At 49.6% G+C, this 26,961-nt stretch overlaps 1 protein-coding gene across 4 annotated transcripts in view; it reads left to right on the top strand.

Moving 5' to 3' along the window:
- The window catches only part of RIF1 (replication timing regulatory factor 1), a 338,147-nt gene that overhangs the window by 202,717 nt on the left and 108,469 nt on the right, over positions 1-26,961 (top strand). For all 4 annotated transcript variants that reach the window (XM_063933568.1, XM_063933565.1, XM_063933566.1 and 1 more), the window contains 3 exons: positions 9,361-9,468; positions 9,544-9,690; positions 9,784-9,883. In XM_063933568.1, the coding sequence (XP_063789638.1) occupies positions 9,361-9,468; positions 9,544-9,690; positions 9,784-9,883 (355 nt within the window). The remainder of the gene's footprint in view (positions 1-9,360; positions 9,469-9,543; positions 9,691-9,783; positions 9,884-26,961) is intronic.

Below are 26,961 nucleotides of genomic sequence, written 5' to 3'. Positions count from 1 at the left end.
GCTGAGTGGTGCTGCCCCGGTCACTGGCTGGTCCGTGCCCGGAGCGCGCCTCCGCGATTCCTGGTCGGTGGAGACCCTACGTGAGTCCCCCTCTCAACCCCGGATATCTGCCCTCCGGGCCCTCCACGGGTCACCCCCATGGTCCGGACACGGATAACTACAATATAATGCACCCGTAATGCTCTCGGCCTGCCTTCCCCGGTCCTGAGTCTCACCGCTGGAGCGCCGCCCCCAGCATCTCCCCTGCTGTCTATCCCCCCCTCCCTACTCCCACGATGACCAGAGGTAATAAAAAATCCCAGGGGTCCGATCTTACACCATTCCTAACCAAAAAAAACACCCCGGCCATGAACAAGTCTGTTACTCCCGGGCCCTCCCAGGCCCCTTCCGAATCGGAAGCCGAGGAAGACGATCTTACGCCCCTTACCCGCAGAGACTTCCTCTCCCTGCTTAGGGAGATGCGGGATATCAAATCCTCAGTCCAAGCTCTACACTCCCTCAAATCAGACATCGCTGACATCGGCTCCAGAACTGACCAACTCGAAAGAAGGGTCGAGGAGGTGGTAACGTTCCAGCAAACGGTTGAAACCGATCTTCACCAAATCCGCCAAGATGTCGCCCACCTTAAGGAGGAGCATGAAGATCAAGACAACAGAGCAAGGAGAAATAATTTGCGGATCCGGGGTATCCCCGAGGAGGTCGAGCCTACTCACCTTGAGCTCTACCTCAAACGCCTCTTTGCACACCTATCGCCTGACACCCCTGAGGAACATCTCCTCCTGGACCGGGCCCACAGGGCCCTGCGGCCCCGCTCCCAGGACCCCTCCCAGCCCAGAGATGTCATCCTCCGACTACATTACTTCACGGCAAAGGAAGCCGTCATGAGGGAGGCCCGACGATTAGGATCTGTGACTTTCCAAAACACCCCGCTTCAAATTTTTCAGGACTTATCCCCGCTCACTCTAGCTAAACGTAGGGACTTTAAACCCATTACCTCCCTACTCTCCCGCCACAACGTGAAGTACCGCTGGGGTTTCCCTTTCCGGATCCTCGTATGGCACCAAGGGAAACTTCTCACAGCCAAAGATCAATCAGAAGCCCAAATACTCCTCTCCAGGCTGGGCATCTCCACCCCTGACCAAGATGCTCACCCGCCGCGCTTCCCGCCACGGTCACAACGGGACACACCCCAATCTCCTCGCTCAGAATGGATCACGGTCCCATCTTCCGCGACCTCCCAAGCTCCACCTCCAGTTACCTGAGAACTTTCATCCCTCTACACAACCGCTTTTCACACAAAAATGGGGCGACCACCCCTGGTCGCACTCTCCCAATAGAAATGTTACGTTATTTCAGGTTCTCCGTAACCGGATCTCTTGTTTCCTCAGTTGTTGTTTTACAAATGCTTTATTGTTGCCCCCTGTTGAAACGTTTCAATGTTGCGAATCTTAAGGCCTAACTGCCTAAAATTACAAATGTCTCTGTCCTGAAGTGATTCCATCCTATCCTCTGAGTTAAGTCCTTCCATCCTCCCCCCCCCTCTCCTCTTCTTAGCCCCTTGGGGCTGGCGCTCCAGCTGTCTTCTCTTCCTGTCCTCTCTCTAGCTTTCTCCCTCAGGCTCCCCCCGGGGGAGGCTTGCCTACGATTATTTCCCGAGCGGCTCGTGATCCACGAACTGGGCCCCATGCCGCGCCCCCACAGGGCCACGCGCCCTACCGCTGACCTAGGTGCTCACCCGACGCCTAGTACTCCCTCCCATTGTCAGCTCTACCGGTCCTGGCCCCCAATGCCAGATGACCAACTACCTTCCCACCCCTTCCGGTCTCCTCTCCCCCCCCCTCCCTCCGTGGACCACACTCTTTCCCACCTCATATACCTCCAATCTATCTCCCCCTCCCCTTCCTACATCTCTAAACATTTCCGCTCTTTTTAATCTGCCTACTTCGCTGTTGTTTCCCCATGGGTCTCCGGGTACTTTCTCATAATGTGAAGGGTCTGAATAGCCCTCAAAAGAGAGGTAAATTGTTTGCCTCCCTTAAACACCACAGAGGCGACCTAATCTTCCTACAGGAAACTCACTTTCTACACGACTCCCATCCTACCCTCCATTGCAAACCATTCCCTGTCTCCTTTCACGCCTGTGATCACTCAGCCAAAAAACGTGGAGTAGCGATCCTATTTGCCCGTCACCTCACCTTTGAACTCCTAGACTCCCATACCGACAAAGACGGTCGATTCCTTGTCCTGGTGGGGAAACTTAATAATAAATTATGCACCCTGGTCAACGTCTACGCCCCCAACCAACGACAGGAACGATTCTTCACAAGGCTGGATACTCTCCTCACGCGAGTCCGACGGGGCGACCTCATACTTGCAGGGGACTTTAACTCCGTCCTCAACCCACAGCTAGATCGTTCTACCGCCTCCGCTGCCCCGTCCCCGTCGGACTCCCTCCGCTCTAGATCCCTCCTCCGTCTCATGCGCTCTCAACTCCTCTATGACTCTTGAAGGATAAAAGATCCCTCTGCCCGCGATTACACCTTCTACTCCGCCCCACATAACTCCTACTCCCGAATTGATATGATCCTGCTCAGCCATGATCTGGCCTTGAATCTCCGGGATGCCCATATTCACCCACTAATTTGGTCCGACCACACCCCCATATCCTGCGACCTGACAGGCTTGGTTTCTCGTCCTCGCTCTATGACATGGCGTCTCAACGATTCCCTCCTACACAACCCTGAGATAAACTCTCACCTCCAAAACATGATCTCTGATTACTTCGCCTTAAATGACCATCCCGACACCTCTAGGTCCACCCTCTGGCTGGCACACAAGGCTGTCCTTCGGGGGCACCTCATTAGCCTTGCCTCAAAAGCCAAAAAGCAAACCCTCTCCCAATACAATAGACTCTCCATTAAACTCCACGCACTCGAGACCCTACACAAGGCGTCCTCCGACCCGACGGTCTTGTCCGAACTTCGCACCATTAAGGCGGAACTTGATCTCCTTCTCACTACACGGGTGGCCAAGCGCCTTAAGTGGCTTCGCCAGACCTTTTATGAGAAGGGCGACAAGGCGGACAAGATTCTGGCGGCACGACTCCGCTCTACGAGAGCCACAACCAACATTGTCACTATCAGGAACTCTCTCAACCAACTTGTTCAAGACCCCATAGCCATTAGAGCCGCTTTTCAATCCTACTATACTGATTTATACAACCTCCCGCCCCCCCCACCGGGTGCACCCTCCCAACCCCACGCTGACCTCATATCCCACTTTCTCTCCGCTTCCAAACTACCCAGACTACCCCAGGACGCATTGGACTCCCTCAACAGGGAGATCACGGTGGAGGAGATCGCCCAGACTATCCTCATGCAAAAAACTGGCAAATCCCCGGGCCCGGACGGGTTTACGGCTCTATACTACAAAAAATTCTCTGCCCTTCTCTCCCCACACCTGCACTCTCTCTTTAATGGGGTTGTCCAGGGCGACCTCTTTCCCCCTGAGATGCTAGAGGCCAGAATCGTGGTGATTCCCAAAGAAGGCAAAGATCCCCTTAACTGCGCCAGCTACCGCCCCATATCCCTCCTGAACCTAGACCTTAAAATTTTTGCCAAGATCCTGGCCACCCGTCTTAACCCATACCTCCCTTCCCTAGTTCACTACGATCAAGTAGGATTTATCCCGGGCCGCCAGGCAAGGGATAACACCAGGCGTGCTATTGACCTCATACATATCTCGAATTCCAGGAGAGCCCCCACTATCATACTCTCCTTAGACGCCGAAAAAGCATTCGACCGAATCTCCTGGGATTTCTTGAGACCCGCCCTAGAGGCCTATGGCCTATCTGGCGGCTTTCTCACAAGCATCCTAGCATTATACTCCACCCCCACTGCCACCGTCCTTATCAATGGTATCCCATCCGCCCCACTTAGTATTGCCAACGGCACACGTCAGGGCTGCCCTCTCTCCCCTCTAATATTTGCCCTCATTATAGAACCACTTGCTTCTCAAATTAGAGCACATCCGGACATACATGGTATACAGGTGGGCCCCACAAATCCCAAAATTTCTCTCTTTGCAGACGACATCCTACTCTCCCTGTCCCAGCCCCTCATCTCACTCCCAAATCTATTCTCGCTTCTACAAGCCTACAGTCTTATATCAGGATATAAAATCAACTATTCCAAATCTGAGGCCATGATGCTTCATACCCCCCAACGTGAGGCCGAGTCCCTCCGTACCAACTTCAATTTTAAATGGCAACCCACGAAGATCAAATACTTAGGGATATACCTAACCCCTCGATACGACTGCCTCTTCCGAGAAAACTTCCCACCCCTTCTTACCAAAACACTAGCTGACCTGACCTCTTGGAACAGTCTTTTCATCTCGTGGCTGGGCAGGATCATAGCGGTTAAAATGACCATTCTCCCCAAATGGCTCTACCTTTTCCAGACCCTTCCCGTGGCAGTCCCGACCACCTTCCTCCGCACTATCCAACGAGCCCTCACACGCTTTATTTGGAACCACAGACCTCCCCGCATAGCCGCCAATACTCTGAAAAGACCAACCTCCGCGGGTGGCAGAGGCCTTCCCGACGTCAAACTATACTACCTTGCTTCCCACCTATCCCACATTGTCACCTCATACGCTCCTCCAGGATCGGTGTCCTGGCTGGACATCGAAGCAGACTTCATGGGCATGCCAGACCTGTCCCCCCTATGGGGCCTCTCCCCCACCTCTCGATCCCCAGCCTCTAAGCATCTCCCTACCATCAAATTCAATCTCAAAACATGGGACGCTCTCTCTCTGAATTGGGGTCTCACTACCACACCCTCACCCTTGACCCCCATCTGGCAAAACCCCAAGTTTCCCTCCGGACTCTCGGTTACGAGATCCCGAATGTGGATAACACTGGGCCTTAAATTTCCAACGGACTTTGCCGATCGAGGCCAATGGTTGTCCCTGCCCGACCTCCAGCGGAAAACTCCCTCACAACCACTTAACCCCTTCCAATACCTACAAATACGCCACTTTCTGGCCTCCTTCCCCTCTACCGCCTTACTCCGCGCCCTTACTCCCTTTGAATCCCTATGCGTCAACTCCCATTCCTCCAAAGGTATAATCTCCCAACTCTACTCTCTCCTACTAGACTCCTCCCTCCCTTCTTCCCGGCCCCATGAACTCGCATGGGAACAAGACCTCGGGCCTCCTCCAGAAACAGAGGACTGGGAGGACATGAGGCTGGGGATCGCTAAAAGCTCCATTGCCACTGCCTTTAAGGAAACGGCCTACAAAATCTACTACCGCTGGTACTACACCCCCGACCGACTTAACAAAATTTTCCCGTCCTCCTCCCCGTCCTGTTGGAGAAACTGCGGAGCTAGAGGCACTATGCTCCACATATGGTGGACCTGCCCAGTAATTGTGCCCTTCTGGGACTTGGTCTACTCCCTCCTTAACTCACTTCTAGACCCTCCTGTCCGGAAAGACCCCTGGACCTCCCTGCTATGTTATACCCCCCCACTCCTCAATAAATTCTCCCAAAAGCTAACCTCACATATTTTAGCAGCAGCAAAATCATTGATTGCCCTCAACTGGAAGATCCCCTCCCCACCTTCCCTACTCTCCCTTAAAGCTAAAACTTGGCACATCGCCTCAATGGAAAAGATCACATACTATCTCCACGACCGGGGCCACGTCTTCGAGCAGGTTTGGGCTCCTTGGCTCGCCGCCGAACGCAGAAACTAGTCTCCCCTCCTTTAGAACATCCCTTTCCCCCCCAGGGACCCATGGGCCCCTACCGCTCCCTCCCTCCGACAATTCTCTCTAACTCACCCCCCCCCCCCCCCCCCCCCCGCTCTAACTTCCCTTCCTCCCTGCTGCTCTCTTCGTCCACACCCCCTTTCTGATTCTCCTTCCCCCTCTTAATCTGACTTTACTTGTTCTCATGGTATACATCATGTATAGACACAAATGTGGTCCTCCCCCCTCCCCTCCCAAACCCCATGTTTGAACTTGATTGTCTCTCCCTCACTGATTAATCTTGTTATATGCTTGAAAAATGTGGTCTACCCCGGACACTGGCTATGTTGGCCGCCTGTCCCATGTATTTTCAGTATGCTTTCTGTATCTACCTGACCACGCATAAATAAAGTATTTAAAAAAAAAAAAAAGTTTCCAGAGTCTTAGCATTCCTTCAGGCAGGAATGGATAAAGGTTTGAAGGTGGCTTCCTTGAGAGTGCAATTGTCAGCATTGACTGTATGGTTCCAAAAGAAAATTGCCAACTTACAGGATGTGCATACTTTTTTCCAGGTAATGCTGCACATTCAACCTCCTTTTGTTCCTTCTACAGTGCCTTGGGACTTAAGTTTAGTCCTAAAGGCCCTTCAAGTTGCCCCATTTGAACCACTTAATAAAGTGGATCTTAAATGGTTGACTGCTAAAGTTATCTTTCTACTGCCCATGGCTTCGGCTAGAAGAGCATTAGATTTAGGGGCATTGTTAAGTCTGGTGCTCATCCCTACCTTAACTAACATCTGTAATCTCTCTCTCTCTCTCTCTCTCTCTCTCTCTCTCTCTCTCTCTCTCTCTCTCTCTCTCTCTCTCTCTCTCTCTCTCCTGGTATTTTTCCTTCAAGCATGCAGTGATTACTCCCATTTTAAAAAAAACAAAATTCTGACCCTAATGCTCTCTCAAACTACCGCCCTATCTCTCAGCTCCCTTGTCTCTAAGCTACTTGAGAGACTTGCCTACACTCGACTCACACACTTTCTTAACTCATACACTTTGTTGGACCCACTTCAGTCGGGCTTCCGTTCCCAACATTCCACAGAGACAGCACTGACTAAAGTGGTTAATGATTTGGTCACTACGAAGTCTAAAGGCCACTACTCACTACTTATTCTTCTAGATCGATCTGCTGCATTTGACACTGTAGGACCACTCTCTTCTCATACAGACACTACAATCCCTAGGTCTTAAAGATACAGCCCTTGGTTCCTATCGTACCTATCTAATCGCTCCTTCAGTGTTTGCTTCTCTGAATCTACCTCCTCTTCGCTACCTTTCAGTTGGAGTACCGCAAGGCTCAGTCTTGGGTCCTCTGCTTTTCTCTATCTATACCTCATCTCTTGGTAAACTAATCAGCTCTTTTGGTTTTCAGTATCATCTGTACGCAGATGATACTCAAATCTACCTATCCTCCCCTGACTTGTCCCTATCTGTACTGGACCGTGTCACTGAATGCCTTTCTGCCATTTCATCCTGGATGACATCTCGCCACCTCAAACTGAATATTTCAAAGACAGAGTTAATTATATTTCCACCGGCCAATAGTAGGTACCAACCTGATATCTCTATCACTGTTGAAAACTCGACTATCTACCCTACCCCACAAGCTCGCTGCCTAGGTGTCATCCTTGACTCTGATCTGTCCTTTGTTCCCCACATTCAATCTGTCTCAAGATCATGTTACATGCATCTAAAAAAACATATCCAAAATACGACCACACCTTACACAAGACACTGCTAAAACTCTAATCCACGCTCTCATTATCTCCCGCATTGATTATTGCAATAGTCTCCTAACTGGTCTTCCCAAACGAGACTCTCACCACTACAATCCATTCTGAATGCAGCGGCGAGGCTTATCTTACTCTCTAGACGTTCATCGTCTGCAGATCCAGTCCCTCCATTGGTTGCCTGTACTCTACCACATTCAATATAAAATACTTTTACTCACACACAAGGCCATTAACCAAACTACACCAACGTACATCACTTCGCTTATCACAAAATATCTCCCAACCCGACCTCGCTCTTCACAAGACCTGCGTCTCTCATCCACACTCATTACTCGCTCCCACTCACGACTGCAGGACTTTCATCGGGCTGCACCCACTCTGTGGAATGCCCTACCACGCACAATAAGACTCTACTCTAGTCTCCAAACCTTCAAGCGTTCCCTGAAAACTCACCTCTTTAGGCAAGCGTATCAAATTCCAGAACCGCCCACATAACTTTAATAAACCTTCCTATCAAATTGCATCCACTCTGTACAGTCCACACATATCCTCACATGTCTTCTCATTCTATGTAATAGATAGCACCTTTCCATGTGTACATATGCCTATTTACCTATAGATTGTAAGCTTGCGAGCAGGGCCTTCCTACCTCTGACTGATCACCCAGTTTGTTGTTGTTATTTCAAATTGTAAAGCGCAACGGAATTTGCTGCACTATATAAGAAACACTAAATAAATAAATTGTTATGTCGTCCTCCATTTCTGAGGTTTTTATCCAGATAGAGCAGTTCTCAGAACTAAATCTGGGTATCTTCCCAAGGTGGTGTCTACATTTCACCTTAACGAAGAAATTGTAGTCCCGGCTTTCCAGGAACTGGGCCTTTCTGCGGGAGATGCATCGCTTGACGTGGATCGTACCAGTGCCATCAGAAACAGATTCTCTCATCATTTTCTACGGATTTCACAAGAGTATGGCCTGCTGATAAGCAGACACTGGCGAGGTGGCTTCCGATGACTATTTCAGAGGCATATTCTCACGCTGATCTCCCTGTTCCGGCTAATGTGTCTGCTCACTCTACTCGTAAGGTAGGTCTTTCATGAGCAGCACAACGTGGTGCTTCAGCAGAACAGATATGTAAGGCAGCCACATGGTCTTGCGTTAACACATTCATTAGACATTATCGAGTGGATACCTCTGCCGTTCAGGATGCTGAATTCGGGCGAAGGATTCTCCTGTCCAATCGTAAGCGTCCCCACCACTAAATTGCTTTGGGAAATCCCAATGTTATCTTGTGGATAACCTGTGGACCCTGCCGGAGAAATAATACGTTATGGTAAGAACTTAACGTTGATAACGGTATTTCTCAAGTCCACAGGGATACCACCCCGACGCACCTGATTTGAGGATCCTCTTACTCACTAACCTCTTCCTGCTTGTACGGAAGGGTGTGTATGTGTGTTCTCGCCTGATTAGGGCTATCTATGATGCTCCTGCCTTAAGCTTTGGGAAAACAACTGATTTGTCTGAGCCAGGAAGCGGGGATATATGGATGGGCCCGTTGCATGCTGGGAGGCCGAAATCTTTGACCGATTGGTGCAAATCCGCTGTCGCTTCATCATATCCCAATGTGATCCTGTGGACGTAGGAGAAATACTATTATCAATGGTAAGTTCTTACCATAACGTATATATCTGTTTCAGATGGTTTCACTGTTAAGTACCTGCTCTTCAGTGCCCTGCCTTTATATCAGAGTGGCAGTGTCCCCCAGATGGATTACAAAAAATGGGTTTTTCATAAAGTAAGAAATCCTATTTCTATATTTCAGACTAATGAAGTGAACCAAGGAGATGCCCTGGAACACAACTTCAGTGCGATGCATAGTGCTTTAATGCTCCCTATAAATCACATGTTCCCTATTACAGAGTTTCCACAGGTAAGTAATGGGATAAGAAATGGTTTACTGTCCTTACGTACATTTGCATCTATTAAGTTTGCGTTACTGTTTCAGCCCACTATGAAGACCTTGATGCGCACATGGTCAGAACTATATAAGGCCTTTGCTCGCTGTGCTGCTTTGGTTACCACAACTGATGAAAATGTCTGTTGTGAGGAACTCTGCTCCCGAATACTTTCTGGACTTGGGGATCATCCCTTTGTGAGTGTGATTTGTGTTTTTCTGCTTCTGTGTTTTTGTTTGTTTTTGTCCAAATGTGATGATAGAGCATTTAGTAGACTATTTTATTTTCAGGTGATGCCTCTGTTGGAGAGAATTGTTCAAGTCATCACAGTAGTTGTGGAATGTATCAACTTCTCCCCATATAGTACAAAATTTCAGCCAAAAACAAAAGGTATGGATTTGTTAATTTTAGTGATTTTTAACTGTAGCCCTTGGAATAACCATTTTCTATAATTTTGTTTTGATTCACTAACTCCATCCTGTGGGAATAGTCTAAATAGGTATTTCTCCTTCATCCATTGCTCCCAACTTTTTCACTTTATCAATCTCCGTTGGATCGTGTCCACATTGGAATTGCCTCCCACGGATGCTGTTGCGGTGGCGCGTGTAGCTGATATCACTCCACTTTGGGTCAGGTCTTGACGTCCTTTACGGATCCTCTAGTTATAACATTGGAAGGTTGTCTCAACTCCATTTCTTAGGCCCCAGGGTCACTCTCCGACTGCTGCTGTCCTCAGCAAGGTGGGCTTGAGATATGGAGCATTTATCTAACAAACATTGAGGGCATTGACAGCAATTTCATCTAGGGCAGTGATGGGGAAACTTTGGCAGTCCAACTGTTGAACTACACATCCCAGCATGCCCTGCTACAGGATCCTGATCCCGTCTGTATTTCTCCTTCATCCACTAGGGGCCACTGGAGTGTAGTTACAATGGGGAATAGTAGGTGGTAATTGGGAGCTGGCACTTAAAAAATTCTCACACTGTGGCTAGCTCCTCCCCTACTATCTCCCCTCCAAGCCAGTCTTAGTTTAGTGCCCGAGAGAGCTGGTTCACTTGGGTTTAGCTGAAGAAATTTTTATTTTTTCTTTATTTCTCAGACGTCCTAGTGGATGCTGGGACTCCGTAAGGACCATGGGGAATAGCGGCTCCGCAGGAGACAGGGCACAAAATAAAAGCTTAAGGATCAGGTGGTGTGCACTGGCTCCTCCCCCTATGACCCTCCTCCAAGCCTCAGTTAGATTTTTGTGCCCGGCCGAGAAGGGTGCAATCTAGGTGGCTCTCCTGAGCTGCTTAGAATAAAAGTTTAGTTTAGGTTTTTTTATTTTCAGTGAGTCCTGCTGGCAACAGGCTCACTGCATCGTGGGACTAAGGGGAGAAGAAACGGACTCACCTGAGTGCAGAGTGGATCGGGTTTCTTAGGCTACTGGACATTAGCTCCAGAGGGACGATCACAGGTTCAGCCTGGATGGGTCACCGGAGCCGCGCCGCCGTCCCCCTTACAGAGCCAGAAGAGACGAAGAGGTCCGGTGAAATCGGCGGCAGAAGACATCCTGTCTTCAGACTAAGGTAGCGCACAGCACCGCAGCTGTGCGCCATTGCTCTCAGCACACTTCACACTCCGGTCACTGAGGGTGCAGGGCGCTGGGGGGGAGCGCCCTGAGACGCAATATAACAGTATATACCTTAGGTGGCAAAAAGAATACATCACATATAGCTCCTGGGCTATATGGATGTATTTTAACCCCTGCCATTTTTACACAAAAAAGCGGGAGATAGGCCCCGCCCCTTCACGACGTCCTTATCTCCTCAGCACACAAGCGCCATTTTCCCTCACAGCTCCGCTGGAAGGACGGCTCCCTGACTCTCCCCTGCAGTCCTGCTTCAGAATCAGGGTAAAAAAGAGAAGGGGGGGCATTTTTGGCAGCAAATAACGATAATAACAGCAGCTATAAGGGAATAACACTTATATAAGGTTATCCCTGTGTATATATATATATATATATAGCGCTGGGTGTGTGCTGGCAGACTCTCCCTCTGTCTCTCCAAAGGGCTAAGTGGGGTCCTGTCCTCTATCAGAGCATTCCCGGTGTGTGTGCTGTGTGTCGGTACGCGTGTGTCGACATGTATGAGGAGGAAAATGATGTGGAGGCGGAGCAGTTGCCTGTGTTGGTGATGTCACCCCCTAGGGAGTCGACACCTGACTGGATGATTGTATTTAAACAATTAAGTGATAATGTCAGCAATTTGCAAAAAACTGTTGACGACATGAGACAGCCGGCAAATCAATTAGTGCCTGTCCAGGCGTCTCAGACACCGTCAGGGGCGCTAAAACGCCCGTTACCTCAGTGGGTCGACACAGACCCTGACACAGATACTGAGTCTAGTGTCGACTGTGACGAGACAAACGTAATGTCCAGTAGGGCCACACGTTACATGATCACGGCAATGAAAGAGGCATTGAACCTTTCTGACACTACAAGTACCACAAAGAAGGGTATTATGTGGGGTGTGAAAAAACTACCAATAGTTTTTCCTGAGTCAGAGGAAATAAATGAGGTGGGTTTCCCCCGATAAAAAACAGCTAATTTCTAAAAAATTATTAGCATTATATCCCTTCCCGCCAGAGGTTAGGGCGCGTTGGGAAACACCCCCTAGGGTAGATAAGGCGCTCACACGTTTATCTAAACAAGTAGCGTTACCGTCTCCTGATACGGCCACCCTCAAAGAACCAGCTGATAGAAGGCTGGAAAATATCCTAAAAAGTATATACACACATACAGGTGTTATACTGCGACCAGCAATCGCCTCAGCCTGGATGTGCAGTGCTGGAGTCGCATGGTCGGATTCCCTGACTGAGAATATTGATACCCTGGATAGGGACAATATTTTGTTAACTATAGAACATTTAAAGGATGCATTACTATATATGCGTGATGCACAGAGGGATATTTGCACCCTGGCATCAAGAGTAAGTGCTATGTCCATCTCTGCCAGAAGAGCGTTATGGACGCGACAGTGGTCAGGGGATGCGGATTCCAAACGGCACATGGAAGTATTGCCGTATAAAGGGGAAGAGTTATTTGGGGCTGGTCTATCGGACCTGGTGGCAACGGCTGGAAAATCCACCTTTTTACCCCAGGTCACTTCACATCAGCAGAAAAAGACACCGTCTTTTCAAACTCAGTCCTTTCGTTCCCATAAGTACAAGCAAGCAAAAGGCCACTCCTTTCTGCCCCGGGGCAGAGGAAGAGGAAAAAGACTGCACCATGCAGCCGCTTCCCAGGAGCAGAAGCCCTCCCCTGCTTCTGCCAAGTCTTCAGCATGACGCTGGGGCTTTACAAGCAGACTCAGATATGGTGGGGGCCCGTCTCAAGAATTTCAACGCGCAGTGGGCTCACTCGCAAGTGGATCCCTGGATTCTACAGGTAGTATCGCAGGGGTACAAACTGGAATTCGAGGCGTTTCCCCCTCGTCGGTTCCTGAAGTCTGCTTTACCAAAGTCTCCCTCCGACAGGGAGGCAGTTTTGGAAGCCATTCACAAGCTGTATTCCCAGCAGGTGATAATCAAGGTACCCCTCCTGCAACAAGGAAAGGGGTATTATTCCACGCTGTTTGTGGTACCGAAGCCGGACGGCTCGGTGAGACCAATTTTAAATCTGAAATCCTTGAACACTTACATAAAAAGGTTCAAATTCAAGATGGAGTCACTCAGAGCAGTGATAGCGAACCTGGAAGAAGGGGACTATATGGTGTCTCTGGACATCAAAGATGCTTATCTCCACGTCCCAATATACCCTTCTCACCAAGGGTACCTCAGGTTTGTAGTACAAAACTGTCATTATCAGTTTCAGACGCTGCCGTTTGGATTGTCCACGGCACCTCGGGTCTTTACCAAGGTAATGGCCGAAATGATGATTCTTCTACGAAGAAAAGGCATTTTAATTATCCCTTACTTGGACGATCTCCTGATAAGGGCAAGATCCAGGGAACAGTTAGAAGTCGGAGTAGCACTATCTCAGGTAGTGTTACGTCAGCACGGGTGGATTCTAAATATTCCAAAATCGCAGCTGATTCCAACGACACGTCTACTGTTCCTAGGAATGATTCTGGACACAGTCCAGAAGAAGGTGTTTCTCCCGGAGGAGAAGGCCAGGGAGTTATCTGAGCTAGTCAGGAACCTCCTAAAACCAGGCCAGGTCTCAGTGCATCAGTGCACGAGGGTCCTGGGAAAAATGGTGGCTTCTTACGAAGCGATTCCATTCGGAAGATTCCATGCAAGAACGTTTCAGTGGGATCTACTGGACAAATGGTCCGGATCGCATCTGCAGATGCATCAGCGGATAACCCTGTCGCCAAGGACAAGGGTGTCTCTCCTGTGGTGGCTGCAGAGTGCTCATCTACTAGAGGGCCGCAGATTTGGCATTCAGGATTGGATCCTGGTAACCACGGATGCCAGCCTGAGAGGCTGGGGAGCAGTCACACAGGGAAGGAATTTCCAGGGCTTGTGGTTAAGCATGGAAACATCTCTTCATATAAACATTCTGGAACTAAGGGCCATTTACAATGCCCTAAGTCAAGCAAAACCTCTGCTTCAGGGTCAGGCGGTGTTGATCCAATCGGACAACATCACGTCAGTCGCCCACGTAAACAGACAGGGCGGCACGAGAAGCAGGAGGGCAATGGCAGAAGCTGCAAGGATTCTTCGCTGGGCGGAAAATCATGTGATAGCACTGTCAGCAGTGTTCATTCCGGGAGTGGACAACTGGGAAGCAGACTTCCTCAGCAGACACGACCTTCACCCGGGAGAGTGGGGACTTCACCCAGAAGTCTTCCACCTGATTGTAAACCGTTGGGAAAAACCAAAGGTGGACATGATGGCGTCACGTCTAAACAAAAAACTGGACAGATATTGCGCCAGGTCAAGGGACCCTCAGGTAATAGCAGTGGACGCTCTGGTAACGCCGTGGGTGTACCAGTCAGTGTATGTGTTCCCTCCTCTGCCTCTCATACCAAAAGTACTGAGAATCATAAGAAGGAGAGGAGTAAGAACTATACTCGTGGTTCCGGATTGGCCAAGGAGGACTTGGTACCCGGAACTTCAAGAGATGCTCACGGACGAACATGGGCCTCTACCTCTAAGAAAGGACCTGCTACTGCAGGGGCCTTGTCTGTTCCAAGACTTACCGCGGCTGCGTTTGACGGCATGGCGGTTGAACGCCGGATCCTGAGGAAAAAAGGCATTCCAGAAGAAGTCATTCCTACTCTGGTCAAAGCCAGGAAGGACGTAACCGCAAAACATTATCACCGCATTTGGCGTAAATATGTTGCGTGGTGTGAGGCCAAGAAGGCCCCTACAGAGGAATTTCAACTGGGTCGTTTCCTTCATTTCCTGCAAACAGGACTGTCTCTGGGCCTAAAATTAGGGTCCATTAAGGTTCAAATTTCGGCCCTGTCGATTTTCTTCCAGAAAGAACTGGCTTCAGTACCTGAAGTTCAGACTTTTGTAAAAGGGGTGCTGCACATACAGCCTCCTTTTGTGCCTCCAGTGGCACCTTGGGATCTCAATGTGGTGTTGAGTTTTCTAAAGTCACATTGGTTTGAACCACTTTCCACTGTGGACTTAAAATATCTCACATGGAAGGTGTCGATGCTGTTAGCCTTGGCTTCAGCCAGGCGTGTGTCAGAATTGGCGGCTTTATCATATAAAAGCCCTTACTTAATTTTTCATTCTGACAGGGCGGAATTGAGGACTCGTCCTCAATTTCTACCTAAGGTGGTTTCTGCATTTCACATGAACCAACCTATTGTGGTACCTGCGGCTACCAGGGACTTAGAGGACTCTAAGTTGCTTGACGTTGTCAGGGCCTTGAAAATATGTTTCCAGGACGGCTGGAGTCAGAAAATCTGACTCGCTGTTTATCCTGTATGCACCCAACAAGCTGGGTGCTCCTGCTTCTAAGCAGACGATTGCTCGTTGGATTTGTAGTACAATTCAGCTTGCACATTCTGTGGCAGGATTGCCACAGCCAAAATCAGTAAAAGCCCATTCCACAAGGAAAGTGGGCTCATCTTGGGCGGCTGCCCGAGGGGTCTCGGCTTTACAACTTTGCCGAGCAGCTACTTGGTCAGGGGCAAACACGTTTGCTAAATTCTACAAATTTGATACCCTGGCTGAGGAGGACCTGGAGTTCTCTCATTCGGTGCTGCAGAGTCATCCGCACTCTCCCGCCCGTTTGGGAGCTTTGGTATAATCCCCATGGTCCTTACGGAGTCCCAGCATCCACTAGGACGTCTGAGAAAATAAGATTTTACTTACCGATAAATCTATTTCTCGTAGTCCGTAGTGGATGCTGGGCGCCCATCCCTAGTGCGGATTGTCTGCAATACTTGTATATAGTTATTGTTACAAAAATTCGGGTTATTATTGTTGTGAGCCATCTTTTCAGAGGCTCCTTTGCGTTTATCATACTGTTAACTGGGTTCAGATCACAAGTTGTACGGTGTGATTGGTGTGGCTGGTATGAGTCTTACCCGGGATTCAATATCCTTCCTTATTATGTACGCTCGTCCGGGCACAGTATCCTAACTGAGGCTTGGAGGAGGGTCATAGGGGGAGGAGCCAGTGCACACCACCTGATCCTTAAAAGCTTTTATTTTGTGCCCTGTCTCCTGCGGAGCCGCTATTCCCCATGGTCCTTACGGAGTCCCAGCATCCACTACGGACTACGAGAAATAGATTTATCGGTAAGTAAAATCTTATTTATTTTATTATTCTTACTTACACACACAGACTGGCAGCTCTGCCACTGCCAGTCTGCACCGCGGGAGCTGCCGGCGGGGTCCCATCGCAGCTGCGTGCGGCTCGGGATGGGCCCCGGCTGAGGGAGACACTCAGCTCTCCTGAGTTGGCGGACACCGCTGCGTGCGGCGCGTGTCGGGACCACTCCATCCAGCAGAAGATTCCGGCAGCATGGCAGCGGTGAGTATCAAAAATGGTCGGACACCGCTGCGTGCGGCGTGTGTCGGGACCACTCCATCACAAAAGATTCCGGCCGGACACCGCTGCGTGTCGGGGCCGATCGGTGAACTACATCAGGACAGCGGTGAGTACAATCTCCCCCCCTCCAGACTGATGTGTGTTTTTACTATGTACAGAGGCACACTTACGCCATTATGTAGACGGAACCTCAGCCCACTCTGTAAGCGGGCTCAGCGCTCTTCACTCCCCGCCTGCAGCATACAGGCATCCGGGGTGATACACTCCCCACTTACAGGAGCCGGATAAGGAAGCGATAGGGTGATTTTTAATATGAAAGGCTCTCTCCGGCTGCAGCATAAGGCGGCCAGGAGTTACATTACAATGTGAGCACCTCTCACCGGCCGCAGCATACAGGCGGCCGGGGAACACATTTAGGTCACCGCTCCCCAGCCGCTGCATACACGCAGCCGTGGGGATAGATCACCGCTCCCGGGCCGCTGCATACACGCAGCCGTGGGGATAGATCACCGCTCCCCGGCAGCTGCATACACGCGGCCGTGGGGATACCTTTAAACACTACACCTCTGCCCGGCATTTCATACAGGTAGATCAGGAAACCTGCTCTATTACAGGAGCTGGGGCTCAGCTCATTAATAATTAAAAATCTACTGTGCAGATTTCTTTACTCTACAAAGTGTATATATGTATATATATATTATATATATATGTATGTCTGTATGGATATATAGATATGTTTGTATATATATTTAAGTGTGTGTGTGGGTATGTATATAGATATATGCGTACAATACCATATATAGGGGATAAAACAAACACTTCCGCAAGGTTTTCTAATAACAGAATACCCCACCTTGCCACATAACATTTTCCCCCATTTTTTCTCACAGGCTGGTCACCATTTTGAAAAGCCAGCGCAACCTCCGAGAAACTTCTGGTGCACCTAAAATAGCGGTACACTACATACAGGGCGGGGTGTTGCCTTCCCTTTATTATTCCTTGGTGTCACTAGTTACTAATGCTATTTGTAATTTGGGGAATGTGTGTGGTATCAGACAAATAGCGCGGCGGCTCAGTACGCTAATAGCGGGTATCTGAAGGGAGCTCCTATAGCCTAGGGCTCAGACCCCTGTCCCACAGCGCAACGCTACTGATTCAGATCTCCGCTGCTCCAGAAAGTTTATTTGAATTGTGTCGGTCACTACACATTATAGTGCAGACCTTACATAGGGCTGTGTTTATTTAACCCACCTTTTTTCCTTTCGTTTGTCTCACCTGGGATAGTCAAAGAATTCCCTCTTAGGTGTGCAGTATGCGGTGGAGCCATCTGCTTAGCCCTCCACGCACCTGCAGGACACCATGTTTGAACAGCACAGATTATACAGGTTATGTCACTGGTAACCAGAGACCTTGTACGTCATTTCACCTCTCCAGGTTTCTAAAGGAACCTTGCTAACTAACCTTCCATGTTACAATACTGATGATGTCTGTTTTCTGTGGAGTCTGAACCTGTGTCTCAGAATATCCAGGTGCATTATACAGCAGTTCGTCTGATACTGCAGGTAAAGGAGGCGGACACGTCAAGTCCATCAGGGCTCGAAGCCGATGACGAAATGGCAGCAACTGGTCCAGTTTCAGATGAGCTGGGCAGGCTCCGGTAGACGGCCGGCAGACACCCGAATACACAATTTCAGGTATCAAACAATGTTTGTTTTCCTATCCTTTCCCCGCAGACGGCAGGAAATGGTATCAGAACCTCTCCAGGGTATACCCCTCGATGTATCGCCGGTCCAACAACCTGCGTTTTCCTGAGGCAACCTTGCTCAGGGATCCATCAAAGACATATACGGCAGCAGGGTTTTCTACCTTGTCCTGAGCAGGTAGGTTGTGGAACAATTGTCCTCTAGGTTACAGGATGTTTCGCATCAGGTTCAATTGATACTTTGGTACAGGTCAGAATCACGATTCTGCTTTATGTTCTTTGGAGGTCTCCACGTCTGCAGACTCGGAACCTACATTTTCACTGGGGATGTCTTAACCAGACGACCTCTGGGGCTGCGACAGTGACAGGTGAACATGAAAAACCTATGGGGCAGAGGGTTCAGGGGAAGGAACTTTCTGCATGATTTCTTGAACCATTGGAGGTAAGTCCACTTTGTTTTCTACGACGGCTGCCCCAGCTCCAAGACAGACCTTTACCGGTCTTTCCTTTAAAGAAATGTTCTTTCCGTGCCCCTTCAAGCTTTCGACTCCACACGGGCGATATCTCCGTCGCCAGGGGATCTCAAAAAAAAAAAAAGGCTGAAGTAGAGGTTCAACATCCTCGGTCCAGTCTGACTTTAGGTCATCCTATACACCCACTACAGGTCAGACTTTTCTACTACCTGGATGGTCCCAGGGTAGGCGCAGGTCGGTGGGAGAAGGCTTGTGCGGTTTCAAACTAGATTTTGGAGTACAACCGTCTCAGGAGTCCCTCGACATGGGTCGGCCGAGTTACGATGACAAGAGAGTCATACTGCAGGCGGCGCTCCATATGCTTATAGCCGAAAAGGGTGTTGATCCCTGTTTTTCACATGTCATTTGAATCGGGACAGTTCTCAGGCCTTTGTTTTCTTTTCACGTTCCGAAGCCAGTTGGCTCGGCCAGGCCTATTCTGGCCTTAGAATCCTTTCAGTCTGTGATTGCTAGTTTGAACAAGAGAGGGAGTTCTAAGTGTCCCTTGTCTTCAAAGATGCCTGTTTACTGATTTCCGTGGGGTTTTTCCTCAACGGGTTTTTCTCAGATTCGCATTACAGGATTCTCTTTTTCACTGTCAATCCTTTCCTTTCGGTCTCTCTTCCGCTCCCACAGAGTTCAGGAAGTTCACAGAATAACTCTTTTTCAAGGGCAGTAGGTGACGTTGGTTCCATAATGGGACAATCTACTATCCCACTCTGTACATTAGGTGGCTTCTGCATATCCGGAGGATCTAGAAGCTTCTGGTTCGACACAGATCCAATTTATGCTCCTCGTAGACGTTTCTCAACATGGTCCGTCAGAGGATTTTTCCTTTCTCGGCACCAGGTACTCTATCCTTCAGTCAAGTTGCGACGCAATGAGTGATCGCCTACATTCCTCTCTGAGCGGGGGACAACGATCTTCTTTCCAGGTCAAGCCACCAGGTCAGACTCCCGGGTGAGGGAACATTCCCCGGAGTTTTGTCAGCTGGTCCGCTGTGGGCGGAGATTTCGGATCGACCTCAGGACGTTCTGACTCAATCTTTAACCCTTTACTACTCTCGGACGTGAGCTCTGGCGGCAGTAGCCGAGAATGCCCTCGGGGCTCCAGGGAGTTTTCTGGTTACTCTATCCTGCCTCCTTTTCTATTTCTACCTCATGTTCGGTAACACAGGAGGGGATTTTGCGTGCTAGTCCTCTCGGTGGCTCTGGTTGGGCCACGCATGACTTGAGGATACAGATACACCTGTTGTCAGTAGAGGAGCCTTGGCTCCTACCTCGACTGGACTGTCTACTCCAACAGGTTCCTTTTTTCTTTGTTCAATCTTACACTGGTTTCGTTTAACCGTGGGACTGTTCTCGAGACCTCAGAAGGGAGGAGTTCCCTGGGTCGGTTAGGCCTACTGGGCCCCGATTTCAGAAGTCTGTTACCTCTTCTCGCTTTTGCCACTTTTGGAAGACTTTATGGGACATAATAAGGATGAACGGGGTTTTCCCTTTCTTTCAGTTACCATTCATCTTTGGTTTCTCTGGGAGGTTTTGCTCCGCTACGCTTCAAACCACACTGACCTGAATTTTAGGTCTCTGCCTTTTGTTTTGGTTTTTCTTCCAAAAGAGATTAGCCTAGCGGCCGTAAGTTCGGCCTCTTTTTCAGGGAGTACTCTATTGACAACTCCCCCGGCTGAGCTTCGGCCTCAGCGATCGTTTCTTCCAGAGGGGTTGTCTATTTTTCGTATAAATCTGACACTAGTGTTTTTCGGTCCTCTTTGAATGCTTGTCAGGGCTCGCTGACTCTCTCTACAGAGGTCTTCGGCTATTCAACGAAGTGTTTTTCTTCTTTGTCTCTGTACGATGCTCCCGTGCTAAATAGCCGGGGTCCCAGCAGACGCTGGGCTGTTGGATACATCTGACCATCAGACAGTCTTCTAGGCGGTTGCTAGGGAGCCTCCGTTTTCCATTTCAGCGCACTTTACGCGCGATATAAGACCTTCGTGGGCGGCTGCCCATGGGGTCTCCATGAATACTTTGTCGGGCGGCTACTTCGTCGGACCGACATTCGTTTTGTCAATTTCTACAAGTTTGACACTTTTGCGGCCTCTGCATCACAGTTTGGCCAAGCAGGTTTTAAAGGACTCTCAGCGCTCTCCCACCCGTTTTTGGGAGCTCTGGGACGTCCCCATTGTAACTACACTCCAGTGGCCCCTAGTGGATGAAGGAGAAATCAGGATTTTGGTACTTACCGATAAATCCCTTTCTCCGATTCCACAGGGGCCACTGGACGCCCGCCCAGCGCTATTCCCCCTTGTTTTTTGCTTAAGGGTTTGCAGGTCACCATATGACTGCTTGTTGAGTTCAGGCTAGCCTGGTTTTTTGTCAGGTTCTGTTCCAGGTTTAGTTTGGGTTATCCTGGTTTACAGGGCGTCATTAACCTCCTCTACCTTAGGGTTTGTTTATTCCATCTCTCATCGGGCACAGTTTTACGTAGACTGGCTTGGAGGGGAGATAGTAGGGGAGGAGCTAGCCACAGTGTGAGAATTTTTAAAGTGCCAGCTCCCAATTACCACCTACTATTCCCCATTGTAACTACACTCCAGTGGCCCCTGTGGAATCGGAGAAAGGGATTTATCGGTAAGTACCAAAATCCTGATTTTTATGCCGGCATTATGCCACCGGTTGTATTTCGGTTGCTGGGATCCCGTCCGGAGGCATTGTAACTAGTGTGGGGCGGGCTTGCGTACTCCCCTTTGGGTGATCCCATAGGCCACCAGCGTAGACTGGCCAGCGGTTGTGAAAATAGGTGTTGGGGCCTCATTTTGCACATTGGGAGACTTTGCCAGTATAAAAATCATGTTCGCTCCTGCGCCATTGTAGGGGGCGGAGCTATCAGAGCAGGACCAGAAGCTTCCTGGCACCATTCTCTGCATTCTCAGCGCTGCAGCAAGATTGACAGCTCCTCCAGGGATACTCCAGCAACCTAAAACTCGATACAGGGGAGTTGTAAGCATGGTGGAAAGGCTGTGTGTAATGTCTGTCGCATCAGGTTTTCACCTTCCCCTGCAGATATTCTCATGTAAACAATGTAGCCAGCCTTCATAGAACAGTGAGGCTTCGGGGGGGTTAACAAAAACCAGCTTGGCTGCTCTCTATAAAATCCATGATGGCTGACATGTCCAATTAGTTAACTGCTACTAGACCAGAAACACAGCAGTTACAATCTGACTGAGGATAAGGCAAATGACAGACAGGTAACCCCTCGCTCCAAAACAGTGCCACATAAGCGTGGGTTACCGGGCATCCTCTGGGAATCATGAGTTATCAGAAGTGGAGGAAAGGGAGGAGCTGGAACCTATTACTGGGGTAGAGGATTCCTCTCCAGCACAGGGAAAGGGGACCCTTATACGCTATAAAAGATGTGCTATAAAAGATGTTTTACAGATACCTGCTGATGACACCGGAGGTACAGCAGTCTTTTTTCTCTGACGTCCTAAGTGGATGCTGGGACTCCGTAAGGACCATGGGGAATTAGCGGCTCCGCAGGAGACTGGGCACAACTAAAGAAAGCTTTAGGACTACCTGGTGTGCACTGGCTCCTCCAACTAAGACCCTCCTCCAGACCTCAGTTAGATTCTTGTGCCCGACTGAGCTGGATGCACACTAGGGGCTCTCCTGAGCTCCTAGAAAGAAAGTATATTTAGGTTTTTTATTTTACAGTGAGATCTGCTGGCAACAGACTCACTGCAGCGAGGGACTAAGGGGAGAAGAAGCGAACCTACCTAACAGGTGGTAGTTTGGGCTTCTTAGGCTACTGGACACCATTAGCTCCAGAGGGATCGACCTCAGGACCCGACCTTGGTGTTCGTTCCCGGAGCCGCGCCGCCGTCCCCCTTACAGAGCCAGAAGCATGAAGAGTCCGGAAAATCGGCGGCAGAAGACTTCGGTCTTCACCAAGGTAGTGCACAGCACTGCAGCTGTGCGCCATTGCTCCTCATGTACACCTCACACTCCGGTCACTGATGGGTGCAGGGCGCTGGGGGGGGCGCCCTGAGGGCAATATATGACACCTTGGCTGGCAAATCTACATCATATATAGTCCTAGAGGCTATATAGATGTAAAATTACCCCTGCCAGTATTCCAGAAAAAGCGGGAGAAAGTCAGTTGAAAAAGGGGCGGGGCTTCTCCCTCAGCACACTGGCGCCATTTTCTCTTCACAGTGCAGCTGGAAGACAGCTCCCCAGGCTCTCCCCTGTAGTTTTCAGGCTCAAAGGGTTAAAAAGAGAGGGGGGGGCACTAAATTTAGGTGCAATATATGTATACAAGCAGCTATTTGGGGAAAAATCACTCAGTTATAGTGTTAATCCCTGCATTATATAGCGCTCTGGTGTGTGCTGGCATACTCTCTCTCTGTCTCCCCAAAGGACTTTGTGGGGTCCTGTCCTCAGTCAGAGCATTCCCTGTGTGTGTGCGGTGTCGGTACGGCTGTGTCGACATGTTGGATGAGGAAGGTTACGTGGAGGCGGAGCAGAGGCCGATAAATGGGATGTCGCCCCCTGTGGGGCCGACACCAGAGTGGATGGATAGGTGGAAGGTATTAACTGACAGTGTCAACTCCTTACATCAGGGATGGGGAACCTTCGGCCCTCCAGCTGCTGTTGAACTACACATCCCAGCATGCCTTTCAACAGTTTTAGCATGGCCAAATAGCAAAACTGTAGCAAGGCATGCTGGTATGTGTAGTTCAACAACAGCTGGAGGACCGAAGGTTCCCCATCCCTGCCTTACATAAAAGGCTGGACGACGTAACAGCTGTGGGACAGCCGGCTTCTCAGCCCGCGCCTGCCCAGGCGTCTCAAAGGCCATCAGGGGCTCAAAAAAATGCCCGTTACCTCAGATGGCAAACACAGATGTCGACACGGAGTCTGACTCCAGTGGCGACGAGGTTGAGACATATACACAATCCACTAGGAACATCCGTTACATGATCTCGGCAATGAAAAATGTGTTACGCATTTTCTGACATGAACCCAAGTACCACATAAAAGGGGTTTTATTTTTGGGGAGAAAAAGCAGCCAGTGTTTTGTTCCCCCATCAGATGAATGAATGAAGTGTGTAAAGAAGCGTGGTTTCCGCCGATAAGAAACTGGTCATTTCTAAAAAGTTACTGATGGCGTACCCTTTCCCGCCAGAGGATAGGTCACGTTGGGAGATATCCCTTAGGGTGGATAAGGCGCTCACACGTTTGTCAAAAGGTGGCACTGCCGTCTTATGATACGGCCACCTTGAAGGAACCTGCTGATAAAAAGCAGGAGGCGATCCTGAAGTCTGTATTTACACACTCGGGTTATATACTGAGACCTGCAATTGCCTCAGCATAAATAGGGCTGCTGCAGCGTGGTCTGATACCCTGTCAGATAATAATACGCTAAGACAGGGATAATATTTTGCTAACATTGAGCATATTTAAGACGTTGTCTTATATATAAAGGATGCACAGAGGGATATTTGCCGGCTGGCATCCAGAATTAATGCAATGTCCATTCTGCCAGGAGGGTATTAGAAACCCGGCAGTGGACAGGTGATGCTGCCTGTAAAAGGCACATGGAGATTCTGCCTTATAAGGGTGAGGAATTGTTTGGGGGATGGTCTCTGGGACCTCGTATCCACAGCAACAGCTGGGAAGGAAAATTTTTTACCTCCGGTTTCCTCACAGTCTAAGAAAGCACCGTATTTTCAGGTACAGTCCTTTCGGCTTCAGAAAAGCAAGCGGGTCAAAGGCGCTTCCTTTCTGCACAGAGACAAGGGAAGAAGGAAAAAGCTGCACCAGCAGCCAGTTCCCAGGATCAGAAGTCTTCCCCCGCTTCCTCTGAGTCCACTGCATGACGCTGGGGCTCCACAGGTGGAGACAGGTGCGGTAGGGGCGCGTCTCGGGAACTTCAGGGACCAGTGGGCTTGCCCACAGGTGGATCCCTAGGTTCTGCAAATAGTATCACAGGGATACAGGCTGGAGTTCGAGGCGACTCCCCCTCGCCGTTACCTCACATCAGCCTTGCCTGCTGCCTTGGAGAAAGGTAGTACTGGCGGCAATTCACAAGCTGTACTTCCAGCAGGTGAAATCAAGGTACCCCTCCTTCAACAAGGCGGGGGTTACTATTCCAAAATGTTGTGGTACCGAAACCAGACGGTTCGGTGAGACCCATTCTAAAATTGAAAGCCTTGAACACTTATATACGAAGGTTCAAGTTCAAAATGGAATCGCTCAGGGCGATTATTGCAAGCCTGGAGAATTTCATGGTATCACTGGACATCAAGGATGATTACCTGCATGTCCCTATTTACCCTCTTCACCAGGAGTACCTCAATATTGTGGTACAGGATTGTCATTACCAATTCCAGACGTTGCCGTTGGTCTGTCCCCGACACCGAGGTATTTACCAAGGTAATGGCCGAAATAATTATCCCGTACTTGGACGATCTCCTTATAAAGGCGAGGTCCAGGGAGCAGTTGTTCGTCGGAGTAGCACTATCTCGAGAAGTGCTACAATAGCACGGCTGGATTCTGAATATTCCAAAGTCGCAGCTGGTTCCTACGACGCGTCTACTGTTCCTGGGTATGGTTCTGGACACAGAACAGGATAAAAAGGGTTTCTCCCGGAGGAGAAGTCCAAGGAGTTGTTGTCTCTAGACAGAGACCTCCTAATACGTATACAGGTGTCGGTGCATCAATGCACGCGAGCCCTGGGAAAGATGGTAGCTTCTTACGAAGAAATTCCATTCGCCAGGTCCCATGCAAGGATTTTCCAGTGGGATCTGTTGGACAAGTGGTCCGGGTCGCATCTTCAGATGCATCGGCGGATAACCCTGTCTCCAAGGGTCAGGGTGTCGCTGTTGTGGCTGCAGAGTGCTCATCTTTTAGGGGTCCGCAGATTCGGCATACAGGACTGGGTCCTGGTGACCACGGATGCCAGCCTTCGAGGCTTGGGGGCAGTCACACAGGGAAGGAACTTCCAAGGCTATGGAAAAGTCAGGAGACTTCCCTACACATAAATATTGTGGAACTGAGGGCCATTTACAATGCCCTAAGTCAGGCTAAACCCCTGCTTCAACACCGGCCGGTGCTGATCCAGTCAGACAACATCACGGCGGTCGCTCATGTAAACAGACAGGGCGGCAAAAGAAGCAGGATGGAGATGGCAGAAGCCACAAGGATTCTCCGATGGGCGCAAAATCATGTGTTAGCACTGTCAGCAGTGTTCATTCCCGGAGTGGACAACTAAGAAACCTCCACCCGGGAGAGTGGGGACTTCATCCAGAAGTCTTCCAAATGATTGTACACCGTTGGGAAAGGCCACAGGTGGACATGATGGCGTCCTGCCTCAACTAAAAGTTACAAAGATATTGCGCCAGGTCAAGGACCCTCAGGCGATAGCTGTGGACGCTCTGGTAACACCGTGGGTGTACCAGTCGGTGTATGTGTTCCCTTCTCTGCCTCTCTTACCCAGAGTAATGAGAATAATAAGGAGAGGAGTAAGAACTATACTCATTGTTCCGGGTTGGCCAAGAAGAGCTTGGTAACCAGAACTCCAAGAAATGATCTCAGAGGACCCATGGCCTCTGCCGCTCAGACAGGACCTGCTGCAGCAGGGTGCCTGTCTGTTCCAAGACGTACCGCGGCTGCGTTGACGGCATGGCGGTTGAACGCCGGATCCTGAAGGAAAAGGGAATTCCGGAGGAAGTTATCCCTACGCTATTTGAAGCTAGGAAAGAAGTGAACGCAAACCATTATCACCGCATATGGCGGAAATATGTTGCGTCCTGAGAGGCCAGGAAGGCCCCAAAGGAGAAATTTCAGCTAGGTCGATTTCTGCACTTCCTACTGTCAGAGGTGACTATGGGCCTAAAATTGGGTTCCATTAAGGTCCAGATTTCGGCTCTATCGATTTTCTTCCAAAATTGAACTGGCTTCACTGCCTGAAGTTCAGACTTTTGTTAAGGGAGTGCTGCATAGTCAGCCCCCGTTTGTGCCTCCAGTGGCACCGTGGGATCTCAACGTGGTGTTGGATTTCCTGAAGTCGCATTGAGTTGAGCCACTTAAATCCGTGGAGCTATAATACCTCACGTGGAAAGTGGTCATTCTGTGGGCCTTGGCGTCGGCCAGGCGTGTATCAGAATTGGCGGCTTTGTCATACAAAAGCCCTTATCTGTATTTTATATGGATAAGGCGGAATTGAGGGCTCGTTCCCAATTCCTTCCTAAG

This window comes from Pseudophryne corroboree, chromosome 7 (genome assembly GCF_028390025.1).
Source record: "Pseudophryne corroboree isolate aPseCor3 chromosome 7, aPseCor3.hap2, whole genome shotgun sequence".
Lineage (NCBI taxonomy): Eukaryota > Metazoa > Chordata > Amphibia > Anura > Myobatrachidae > Pseudophryne > Pseudophryne corroboree.
Note: the sequence above shows the minus strand (reverse complement) of the source record. Positions and strands in the feature narration are given on the sequence as shown.